The 12,084-nt window shown below is 46.8% G+C and overlaps 1 protein-coding gene across 7 annotated transcripts in view; it reads left to right on the top strand.

The window, feature by feature from the left end:
- EBF3 (EBF transcription factor 3) overlaps nucleotides 1-12,084 on the top strand; it is a 116,265-nt gene that overhangs the window by 5,538 nt on the left and 98,643 nt on the right. For all 7 annotated transcript variants that reach the window (XM_042960586.1, XM_042960583.1, XM_042960585.1 and 4 more), the window contains exon 6: nucleotides 677-745. In XM_042960586.1, coding sequence (XP_042816520.1) covers nucleotides 677-745 — 69 coding nt within the window. The remainder of the gene's footprint in view (nucleotides 1-676; nucleotides 746-12,084) is intronic.

The following is a 12,084-nucleotide window of genomic DNA, read 5'->3' as shown; positions in this document are numbered from 1 at the left end:
CTTTAAAAGGCTTTATATACTTTGCCAACCATATGGTGTTAATTTAGCTAATTTAGACATGTAACCATTATACAAGTATGCTTTTTTAAAATGCAAGAAGCATAACATTTTTGTTTCATTTCTGCTTTAATTAAAGTTTCAATAACGGAGTTAAGGTGGGCTTAAAGAAGGAACAATGGAAGTTTCTGATAGATTGATGCGTGCCTTTGTGGTGATAATTAATAAATGCCCAAAAGAAATATTGGTTGAAGGTGGCATCTTGCACCTTTTCCAGAAATAACAGCTTGACAATTAGAGGTAAACAAAAGCGGGAGCTGTGAAAAGTTATTCCCAAGCCTCCTGCCTCCCCTTCTCCTCAGTTCATTGCAAAGACAAACACCGAACACGCTTTCCATATTTTAGCATCAGAATTTCTGTAGGAGCCGGGCTGCTCTCCTAGGGTACCAGACACTGTTCAACTTTGTTCCTTCCGGTAGAAACTTACATCACGAGTGTAGCCGCAGAGCACACGAGCTCCCTGGGTTTACGTTTGCCAGACTGCTGTGGTAGGAGAACTTGTTGTCTCTACTCAGACCGCTTTAGTGTCAGGCTTCAAAAAAAAAAAAAAAAAAAATTACAAGTTGGGCATAAAAGGACGCGATGCGTACTGAAACCAGTGTTTACCATTGCTCCACAGCCGGTGCTGTGACAAGAAAAGTTGTGGCAACAGAAACGAAACGCCCTCAGACCCTGTAATCATTGACAGGTAAGGATGACTTCTTCATTTCTCAAAACAAACCCGCAGCAGCAGCCCAGCCCTTTCGCTTGTGCTCGGTTTCTAGCTGCTCCGCTTTTTTGGAGTCTGGTGTGGAGCTCATCTTGCGAGTTGCACCATTTGTCGTCCGCGTGCGTTATCATGCACAGGTGGGTTGACTGGGAAACCTGGTGGCTCGCTCTGTGGGGATTCAGTAATTGCTTGCGAGTTGTCAAGGGAAGCAGTATCATCTGCCACTGCTCTCGCTGTGAGGAGCACTTTATGCCTAGAGATTTGCTGGCTTTCAACCCAGAGATATGTCATAAAATGCTTTTTGCTAATTTGTTAACAAGTATTTCATTTTTGCCTTGTTTTTATCTCGGATGATAGCTGAAGTTGAGACTTGGGTGGCGTTGACTGTTGTAATTGTTGCCCAGTGTTAGAATGAATTTAATCTGCTCTCAATTAGCTGCAAAATGTCTCCTAATTTTTTTCCAATTGTGGCTGTCGCTTTATGTCAAGTAGCAAATATGTAACTAACAAACCAAAGTTGTTATAATTGAAACTAATTACACACGCTGGTTACATTTTCCAACATTAATTTCCATAACTAGATGAGCTGTATGCATTCTTTACCTTGCTGCTTTTCATCTTGCGATCTATCATATTCCTTGGGCAACGTCGCATCCTTTTAAGATACTAATCATTAGTCCTAACTAATAGTGCTAATGTGCGTTTGGCATTGCTTTGGTCGAAACAACAAAAACATCCCCTTCCACCACCCTCTTCCAACACTCACCCAAATCGCTGGCTTTCGGTGACCTGGAGGAGAGGAGGAGTCCTTTCTTCCCAACAGTGGGAGGAACAGTAAGAGGCCCAGTGTGTGATTGACTGCAGATTTCGCAATTGGTACCCAAATCGAATAAATGTTAGGCTTGTACATATGACACCAGTTTTGTGAGGCAGAGGGTTAGACGGTTTTGAAGAGGGGTTGAATTTCAGCAGCTTTCATTACAAAGTTATCTTTTGATCGTGAACTTTGCTGTCCAGTGTCTGAAAAATTAAACCCGGAAAACTCTATGAGTTAAGCCTAAAGAAATATGCACCACCAGTGGAGAGCAATGCTAATGTTTAACTAGCTGGGATAGCTGTTTGCTTAGTGGAGAATGTTCGGTATCTGACAGAGAGGACAGCTCTCTTATTAGTAATCAAATAGGGCTGACCAGTTGTGGCCGTCACTCAGGCAATTGAGAACAAGTTCAACACTTTATAGAACTCCAACTCCAAAAATCAATAGAATTATATTTGTCTTTAGTGTGGTGGCTATGGAAATCGTACGGCCTTGGATTGTCGTCTCGTCACCGAATTCATTTTATTTTGTTTTTGACTGGCTAAAAGTGTTTGAGCAGCTCCTGGAATCTTGTCTGAGCGTGAGATGCCTGAAGAGGCGGTGTGTGTTTGCTGGCAATGCAGGATTGTGAGGCGTGCCTCTTTGGGTTGTCTTCGGTTGGTGAGATGGTGAGATTTTAGAAAGATGACTTCCTTTTAAATTGTGACGTCGTCAGCACAATAACGGAGGGGTCGTGCCGATTCCACGAACGTTTGGGATGCTGTGTGTTCCCTTCAAAATCACGTTGGGTTTGTGTACCATTCAATCATTTATCGACTGTTGATACTGAATACCTTTTAATACTCAGTTTTAATCCACGCGGTGGGAAATATCTTCCCTTGATATGCAGAAATGTCCCCTTTCATTCTTGTCTGGATGCTCTCTTCTATTTGGTTAATTCAAGTGTGTGCCGAGATTACCGAAACCTTTCTAGTCTAAGAGAAGTGTGTGATCATTTGATATTCCAGAAGCGTGAGAGGAGGGGAAAAATGTAAAAACATTTGGCTAATGGGTTTACCAAGTTTATTTGAATAAGGAGGATTGCAGCCCCATTTACGCCTGGCGTAAATGCTTTGGAGGTCTTAATTATTGATGAAAAATCTGCTTGGCTTCTAAATTCAAAGATATGACAATTTTACAGGAATTTTAATCACCTTCCATGTTAGGGATTTTGAGGTAAGGATAGTTTCTTAAGTAATGACAGACAGAACTGAGAACAGACAGGGCTGATGGGGGGGTGGGAGGGAGGGGAGGGTGGGTGATGGGCATTGAGGAGGGCATCTTTTGGGATGAGCACTGGGTGTTGTATGGAAACCAGTTTGACAATAAATTTCATGTATTTAAAAAGAAAAAAGAAGTAATGACAGAATGTACATTTTTAGCATTCTTAAGAGAGCTGTCACTGACAGTGGACAAACACTAATTTTGTTGCCCGATGGAGATGCTCGTGAAACCGTTGCCGTATTGGCTCTTCCTCCAGTTTAAGGTCTGTTTCTAGGGGGAAAGCGAAGAATCTCGTGTTCACTAGGGCAAGTTGTGTTAATCAGAGAAAGAAAAAAAAAAAAAAAACACCTGCAGGAGGGGAACATCTTTAGAGAGGTGCAGTCTTTCACAGCTGAGATGAGTTTCAATTCCATAATGATAGTCATTTCTGGGGGGGGGGGGGAGGGTGTTGCCTCCTAAAATTAGTCGCTCATGTTGAGCTTCTAGCCTGTGCTCCCTCTGGAGTATTGCAGGATAAAAGATCCCATCAGATTGGTGAGTCAGTCTACAGGTCCCCATCAGCAATGTCATCACTTGGTTAGTTGGCTTAAAAAAGAATTATATACAATGTGCTTCGCCAGCTCCTTGTGGCCTTTGGATACATTTAGCAGGTTCTGACCAGATAAGGCATATTTGTCCTGAGGATATAAACCAATAATTCCAACCTGAATTGAGATCAATGGGCCCACATTTGTTCTAACCCACACCGAGCCTCTTCCGGCACGCTGAGACTGCTTCTCTGTGTTATGAGAACAGAGGAGTAAGCTTCCCGCTCTGGCAGGGAAATCACATTCTATAGACTCTGATGCCTTAAATCAATTAATTACACAACTTAGTTGTCTTTCAGAAGCATTAAATACTCATGAACAGCATGGAAGACGCGCTTCAGAGGAAAGAAGGGGGGAAAAGTGAGGATATTTTGTATTATCAAACCCTTTTAATTTACCGTGAAGGTTTCACCTACGTTAACTGTCGTCTTCCTCATAAAACAATGCCAGACAAACATCTTTTATAGCTCTGAAAATACAATTACACTGCAGTTGACGTAAGCTAACGTCACGACTTGTGGGGTAAAGGAAAGGAGAGGCATAACGCTGGGAAGTAAAAGCACGGTCAGTGGACGCGACGGGACAGTGTCCACGGTAGATCGCGGTGACCTGTGGGGAGCCAGACGCAGGGAGGGAAAGGTGTGTGTGTGCATACGCACCACGTACACGTGTGTGTGTGTGTATGTGTGTGTACACATGCATATGTAATTTCTTACGGTGTTCCTGAAAAGGATGGGAGTATCATTTTCCTCATGGAATAATGTTTTCTGGGAAAACACAAAAGCAGATGGTTTTCATTAGGAACACCCATTGTCCACATATCCCAACTATGAACAGATAAATCTCTCTCGTTTCACCCGTACATTCCAAGGGCTGTAAATGATTACAGGATGTCGGTGTGGCTGCTAAACCAGAACCACACTTTGGCTCTCGTGCTCCCCCTGTGCCATCCTGGTGAGTGCCCCCCGGGGCCCTCCTGGAGGTGCCCAGCAAGGCACGCGCCCTCGCCTCCCTGGCGCACTTGGCCCCCCCTGGGTGGACCGGGGGCGCCCGGGCCCACGTGTTGCAGCCCGCGAAGCGGCGGGCGCCGTGACCGTCCACGCGGGCCGGGTCGCACGCCGTGTGCTCGCGCGGTGCCGGGAGCGTGCTCGGCGGGGTGGTTCCAGATGGCACCGTCTCAGGCGTCCTGCTCGCTGGCACCTCCGTGGCAGGCAGCGCCCCCTCCCCGGTAAATCTGGCATCGGTCTATAGAGTCGGGGAGACTTCTCATTCCAAGTCTGTCCTACTTTCCTGTCTGGAAGCCAGACATCTGTTTATCCCATTTTCTTTCATACAGAGTTTGGAATAGCTTTAGTTTGGGGGGGGGGGGGGGATGGGGAGGGAAGTTTTGTCATATTTAACAGCTGTTACAGAATTTCAACCCTGTGGGCTCTGAAAATACTTTTCGGCTGACCTCAGATTTTTATACATAATCGACGTGGGGTTGTAGAAAAATATTATTTACTTAACCTCTCATTGTCTGTGATTTCACATTGTCCTTACTCTGATGTGCTAACTACCAACAATTTTAACTTGCCCCCCCCCCCCCCCAGCCTTGCCTTGATTCATTTACACGTTTTAACTTTACACCTTTAAAGTGATTGCAGAACGGTAGCTGAAGACCGATTGGAGATTTTCTTCCTTTCTTTTCTTTCTCTCTCTCTCTCTCTTTTTTTTTTTAGTCAACAGTGTTTCCTTTCACTTCCTGTCACAAAGGTCAAAGAGAGCCGACCTTTGCTGGCGGTCCCCCTCGCTGAATTATTCATGGCATTGACTTTTTGTCAGCACACACAGTTGTGCTCTGGGACATTTTATTCATTTACCTCATTTAAAGCGCCTTTCTGCACCTGTTCAAGTATTAATATCATGTAATTTGGGCCTAATGCCGATTTTGCTGAACACTCATTATATTTTTTATTAGCTATATTTCCAAACGATTATGTATGATTATTACCAAGCCTTACAAACAGCACCGGGCTATTCCCCAGCCCTTTACATCTTCTTGTCAGGTTGTTTTCAGAAGCGGGGAGGATAAACATTTGACCAGACCCACTGTTTTTATTCCTACTCCATCTCCAAGCCGAGAACTTAAAGCTTCCTCCCTCATGGCTTTGCACGAGCGTGATTAAATCCAACTCTGAGGGAGCTGTACAAATGCCAGCATTTATAAGGTCAACGCTTTTGTTAAAAATGCTATGTAAATGAGGATCTGCAAAAAGGGACATTAAATAAAATTAAATTCATTGTCTTCTTTAATGTCATTTACATTTTGGCTAAGCCCCGGCCTGTCAAGGAGGATTTTAAAAATAATTTTAATTACACATCATTCAGGGATCTAGGGTGTTCTATTCAGTAGCATTTGGATGCCCTGCAACACGGAGACTGTTTATTAACTGCCTAAACGACGTCACGTCACTTCATCTGCATAACGCGATGAAAACAGTGCAGTTTGGTGTGAACCTTCCCTTCTCGGTTTTCCTGAAGATGGGACTATAATTATCCGCGAACAGGCCTTGGGATCCCGGAGCCCTCCTTTTGCTCTCTGCCGTGGGTTTGAGGCGCGGTGCGGTTCAGGGTCTGTTTGAATACGCTGGGACTTCAGCGGAGGGAAGACATTGGCCAGGAATTTGGCAACAGGAACACACAGTTGGGATGAATGGATGTGGCTACAAAGAATCTGATTTTGCCTGGCACCGGCCCCATCTGGCTTTGTCACACTCAGGTGTGAATGGCCGTTTTATTCCCTGGCACGCCAGTGGGGAGAGGCAAAAAGTTCATTCATCCCTTAAACATTTTTCCATAAACTTCTGAAAATAAACAGGAGAGGAAGCACTACGTTACTGTCTGACAATGACTTGCTTTCACTTACACAGGGAGACACCAGAAACAGGTCCGACTTTGTTCTCCCCGCCCCCCCCCCGCCCCCGGCAGCCCCAGGGTCGGAGGAGAGTCTACATCATACATGCAAAGTCCGTGTGCTGGCTGTCCCCACACGCCACGGTGGTTCGGGGCCACCACCAGGCCCAGCGCCCGCCTCTCTGGTCTAGGCCGAGGAGGCCCGCGGAGATTTATGGCTGTGCCTGGCCTGGGTAAGGACTCCATGGCCGAGCCAGGCAGAGGCTGGGTTTTAAAAGCAGCCACACGCTCGTCATGATTTCCGCAACACTCTCAAACAACTCGGATTCTTGACCGCCTGAGCAAGGGAGAAGCCTCTTTGCTGCCTCTGCTGCTGCTCTAAGCAGGAGCCCGGGGCGGCACGCAGGCATGAAAATGCAGGGGGCGGAGGGGAGGGGCTGGAAGCCGGGCCTGTCAGAAGCTATACTCCAGGAGGTATGTTGACGCAAGCCATTCCGTGCCTCTGCGGCAGCCTTATCAGGTGAAAAGCAAAGATATTGCCAGTGCCTGTAATTGTGTTAGGATGGCTTGGATGAATTGGATTACCTTATGGAAAGCCGTCCAAACTCGGGGTTCTGTTACGCATGCTTACAGGAAGCAAATAATTACTCTCTGTGCACCAGCAGATAATTGGGGCTGGCCACAGGCCTTCTCGTGCCGCCGAAGCGGGAGGAGCTGGCCTCGTCAGAGCGTTTAGGAGACAAACCGGGAGGGTGGTGGTCCCTGTGCACGTAGGCGGCTCACGCTGATGCCGTGATTTCGGTTACTTTTCAAAGATGGTGAATAATTTATCAGAATTCAAACTAACAGCGGCAACGGGCGGCGCGTTGGAGGAGATAAAAATTGCACGCTCTAATGATGGAAATTGTCGTTGCAGACAGGAAGTGATTGACAAGTAGGGGTGCAGGAAGTGAAAACTCAAGGAGCTTAGCCGGGGCTTGGGCACAGCTTCTGGAGCTTGTGCTCGGAGAAAATGAAAACCATGCCCTCCCGTTAGCCCGCCAGAACACAAGCCCCTCTTGTTTGTTTATCTACCTAGCAAATCTCCCCAAAACGTTTGTGGTCAAAAGTCTACATAATGAGACATTATGCTGGTATTATTAATGCTTTAAAATAAAAATATGGCTATAATTTAGAAAAATAAGCAGAGGAATTTTATGTGTTAAGGGTTTTTTTTTGGGGGGGATTGTATTTTATAAGCTTCTCGGTCTTTGGGGGTAACTAGGGTTCATTAAATTGTAGAAAGCTTGAAGAGGCTGTTTTCAAAACTATTTATTCAGCAAACAGTCTGTCCTATCTATCAACATAATAAATGCTATACATTTGCGACCAGTTCGATGAAGGGCACGGTGGGGGCTGGGGCAGGGAAACTGTAACGGGTTGTTTTTGAATCACTGGTTTCCCTTTCCCTTTAAAAACAAAACAAATGAGAACTCTCCCTCTAATTCCTTGGCTGGAAGTTGCTCAGCTAGAAAACACTCCAAATGCACGCGGGGCCGTGGAGCCAGCGGTGGACCGAGTGCCGCGTGTGAGCGTGCACAGGGGCAGCCCTGCTTCCCCCAGTAATTCACTAGGAAATGAGTTTAACATGTGCGGAAAGGAAGGGCTCAGAGTTTGCGTCGTTGGAGGACCCAGAGCCCAGGCCCCGCGGACGGAAGGAGTAGGCTCCAGCTTGCCTCTGCTGGGTGTGGAGGGGAGCTGCTCTCGCACATCTGGGGAGGAGGCCTTGGTTAGCCCTGACGGGCAGCTCCAGCCGCCCCTGCCTCCGCCTCCCCTTCCTCCCCCACCTCTCCCTGCCCCCTCCCCCTCCTCCCTCCTCGCTCTCCCCTGCCTCCTCCCTCCTCCCACCTCCCACCTCCCTCCTCCCTCATTGCCTGTATTTTCCCTTTTCCCTCTCTCTCAGCAGAAGGCAGTGGGGGGCAGGGTGCCGTGTTAAAACAAGACAAAACTTGGGCAGTGTTTAAGGCCCTGAAAACATTTGCCCTCCTGATGATGAAGTTCCAAAGGGGGAAAGACCCGCCTTGGCCTGAGCCCCCATCTCCCCGTCCGAGTAAAGGCTTCAGCAGTGGCTTCCTGCACATCCTCACAGCCCGATGTAAGTTTTCACTGAGACGGAGACTTTTCGCAGGAATGGCGGGTCTGGATGTGGTGGTGTCACTGGAAAACGGGTCTGCAGGCCGCCCCTGGCATGGGGCCATCCGAGGGTGACCTATGTGTAGCATAAGAGTGTGGGATTCGATTGTAGGCACAGGTGGGCGGCACGCCTTCCCGAGGCACATGTGGGGGCAGGCAGGTAGGTCACCCTGACTCTAGGTGGGGGACGGGGCCTGCACAGAAGGCGCAGCAGGGAAGGGTGTCCCTTTCACCTCAACCAACACCCGACAAGACCAGCTAGGCATTGGGGAGGGGTCGGGGATGGTCCTGTCCAGTCCTGTTGAGGAAGGGGGGGGCCCTCCCTGAGAAGGCCCTGGGTTTTCTAAGACCTTCAGTATCCGGGGGTGTGGTGTGCAGGTACCCAAATCCCGTCCTGACCAGTTTATGCAGATGTCCTTTCCAAGTTGTTGCCGCTCAGGTCACAGGACCATCCAGCTGTGTGGAATGACATCCTGTGGCCAACAAGAAAGACCAGGAGGTACAAAGCGGGGCTGAGGACGGGGTGGTCATGGAGCAGGGCCACGGAGTCCACACCTGTGGCCAGCGACAAACCACCCCTACTTGGCATTTCCTTCCTCCGCATTTGATATAGATTCCAAGGTGGTCTGAGAGTGCTTTTTAGAAAAATTGATACTTTTTTTTTTTTTTTTTTTTTAAAGTGAGCTCTAGGCCCAGGGCTGGTGGTGGGGCTCGAACTCATGATCCCGAGATCAAGAGTCCCATGTTCCCCTGACGGAGTCAGCTGGGCGCCCCAGACTTCATTTTTTTAGAGCAGTTTTGGGTTTACAGAAACATGAGAACCCGGGCAGAAAGTACAAAGTCCCCATATTCCCGTTTGGTAACGTCTTGCCTTAGTGAGGCACGTTGTTACAATTGATGAGCCAGCACTGATATGTTGTAAGTAAACCGAAGTCTGCTGTTTAGTTAGGGTTCACTCTGGATGCTGTGCGTCCCAAAGGTCTTTTCCTACAACAATGTCATGCAGGGTGGTTTCACTGTCCTAACCATCATCTATGCTCTGCCTTTTCGCCTCCTCACCCCCGGCCCCGGGCAGACCCTAATCTTCATACTGGGCCTGTACTTGTGCCCGCTCTAGAATGTCAGTCATAGAGTTGGAATCACACAGTGTGGCCTTTTCAGATTGGCTTCTTTCACTTAAAATATATTTTAAGAGCCTTCCATGTATTTTTATAGCTTTATAACCACTAATAATACTTTTTGAATTTCTGTTTTTCTGTTTTTTCTTTATGAAAGGTTTCTGGGCAGTGTTTTCCCTTTCATTGACTGTGTTTTTGTAGTAAACTCCCTTACTCGTGAGCTTATCATAGCAGTTAGTGTTTTGGTATTTGGATGTTGTCTGTGGGTTTTTCAGAAGTTTACGTGATCCACCCCCATTTTTGTTTTTAAAACAGCTGGCTCCTTTGCAAAGAAATGAAAACTTTTTACCGAGACTTTATTTCAGTGGTGTCACTCCATTTTGCTTATTATTCGGGTCCCCACCTCCCACCCCCAGAAATACTTCTTTGGAATATTTAAATAGCACAGGCCATAAAAGGAGAACGGTTAAACTATCGGAAGGCAGAATACTACACTGTGGCCTGAAAATGGAATGAATTCAGCATTCAGCGGAGTTGTTGGCTTTTTTGGTTTAATCAATTAAACTACAAATTTTCCTAATTGCCAAACAAAATGTTAGGCCAGCTTTAGCCATTACTGACAGTGAAACACAACATAAAACCTGCTGAGAGTTATATGTGGTATTTAATATGAGACAGAGCAACGAAAGGGTTTTATGGCGAAGTATGAATTCACACCCAGAGCATTTGGTTCACATTAGGAGAGGTTTGTAAATCAGATCAGTGTGCCGGGATGGGGTGGTCCCCAGCAACCTCTCTCCTGTCTCCTTCCTGATATTTGGTTATTGGAATTGCTACCAAAGGGATCTCGCCCGTCCATTTCCATTTTCTCAATGAAGCGATTTGTCCTCTGACATCAGGAAGATTGGGTCAGGAAATAAGTGGGGGATTGGATTAGACGTGATGCTCATCCCTACCGTCCGAGGTCACCGGCCTGAGCCGGCCACCGGGCAGCAGCCATCAGTTACCGAGACGTGGGCTGCCCATCGGTCCTTGGCCGGCGGGGACCCCAGGGAAGGTGAGAAGGATCTGGGAAAACTGCTTTCAGGGGAAAAAATGGCAATAACTATCATTTATTAAATTTGACAAGCAGGTTCTAAATATAACAGCCCTTTTCCCAAAGATCATTACTTTGAACAAATAAATGAGTTATGCAAGTTAATAAACGGCTAGGTTCCCCGTCCAGAGGCGTGCCTTTGTGCAGCTCAAAGATACATCCTGCTCTCTCCCGCTGCCCTAACGAACGGCGGATGCTCTCCCGTTTCTGCTGGCCACCGAAGCTTTTGTGTTGGACGCGCTGCTCTTAGCATATAGCGTGCCCACGACAGTCTCAGAAAAACGCTTGGCAGTAAAAATAAACTTGCCTTGGTTGAGAACGATATGACACGTGGATGTGCCTTATCGTTTCGAAAAGGCTTTCGTACACGATTGTGAATTAAGCAAGGTCTAGGAGTACATTTAACTTTAAGGGAGGACATGATTTGTCTGCTCCCCTTCTCGCGGTCAGAAGCGTATGTGCTGGGCTGGGGCATTTGTCACGACAAGTGACTTCTTACGTTCCCTGAGACCCCATTATAATTATTCCCAGCAATTAGAGCATCCAGAACCCCATTCCAGCCCCAAACACATTTGTTCCCATTTATTAGCCTGTGAGCAGTAACTAATTTACATTGTTTCAGAGTTGTGTGTTATGGTAATTTATTGCGTGTGCTGGGGGTCACACAGAGTTGACCAGTCGGCAGGGCAGACCCTCGCCAGGCAGGGTCCAGCAACGCACAGGCAGCGAAGCCAGGGGCATGTGATTTGGAACCTGCTACGGTCTTTTTAATCATGTTTTGATTTATTCTCTGTTACGTTACTTGCTTTACTCTTGTTCCCTTTCTGTTTTTTAACAAATCAGAGCTGGGAACAGGATTTTTTTTTTTTTTTTTTTTTTTGAAGGAAATGGAAGCGATATCTCCTAACGAGTGGAAACTTTTACTAATGCCCTGAATAAAATATTTGTCAGCGGCCTCCACTAAACGTAAAAGCAGTCCGCAGAGGAAACAATGCCTTAACTGTTCCCTTCTCAGAGCGGACTTCGTTATCAAGTTGAGGAAAAAGGCTTGTTTAGGCAAAAATAATGATCATAAATAGAGCTGTATAGTGGGGCTCGGAGGAAGCAGTGACAGGGTCTGCCATCAAGACCAGCAATTCCAAGGAAATATGAGTGTTCTGATCCAGGGAAGCAGTAATTATCTTTTTGTGAGGAATGTACAATGGTGTCGGATGATGAATTGATCGCAGATTGGAAGCGTGGTTTAACTGTCATGTACAGAGATAAGAGGGAGCCCCGGGATTGCTCATCGTTTCTGCTAGTTCACAGCCAGCCAGTTTATTAGCACAAATCCCAAATGTTTAGTAAACTCATTAGGTTCCATCTAATGC

The sequence above is a fragment of the Panthera tigris genome, chromosome D2, assembly GCF_018350195.1.
Source record: "Panthera tigris isolate Pti1 chromosome D2, P.tigris_Pti1_mat1.1, whole genome shotgun sequence".
NCBI lineage: Eukaryota > Metazoa > Chordata > Mammalia > Carnivora > Felidae > Panthera > Panthera tigris.
The sequence above is the reverse complement of the archived record's forward strand: the minus strand, read 5'-3'. Positions and strand labels throughout refer to the sequence as shown.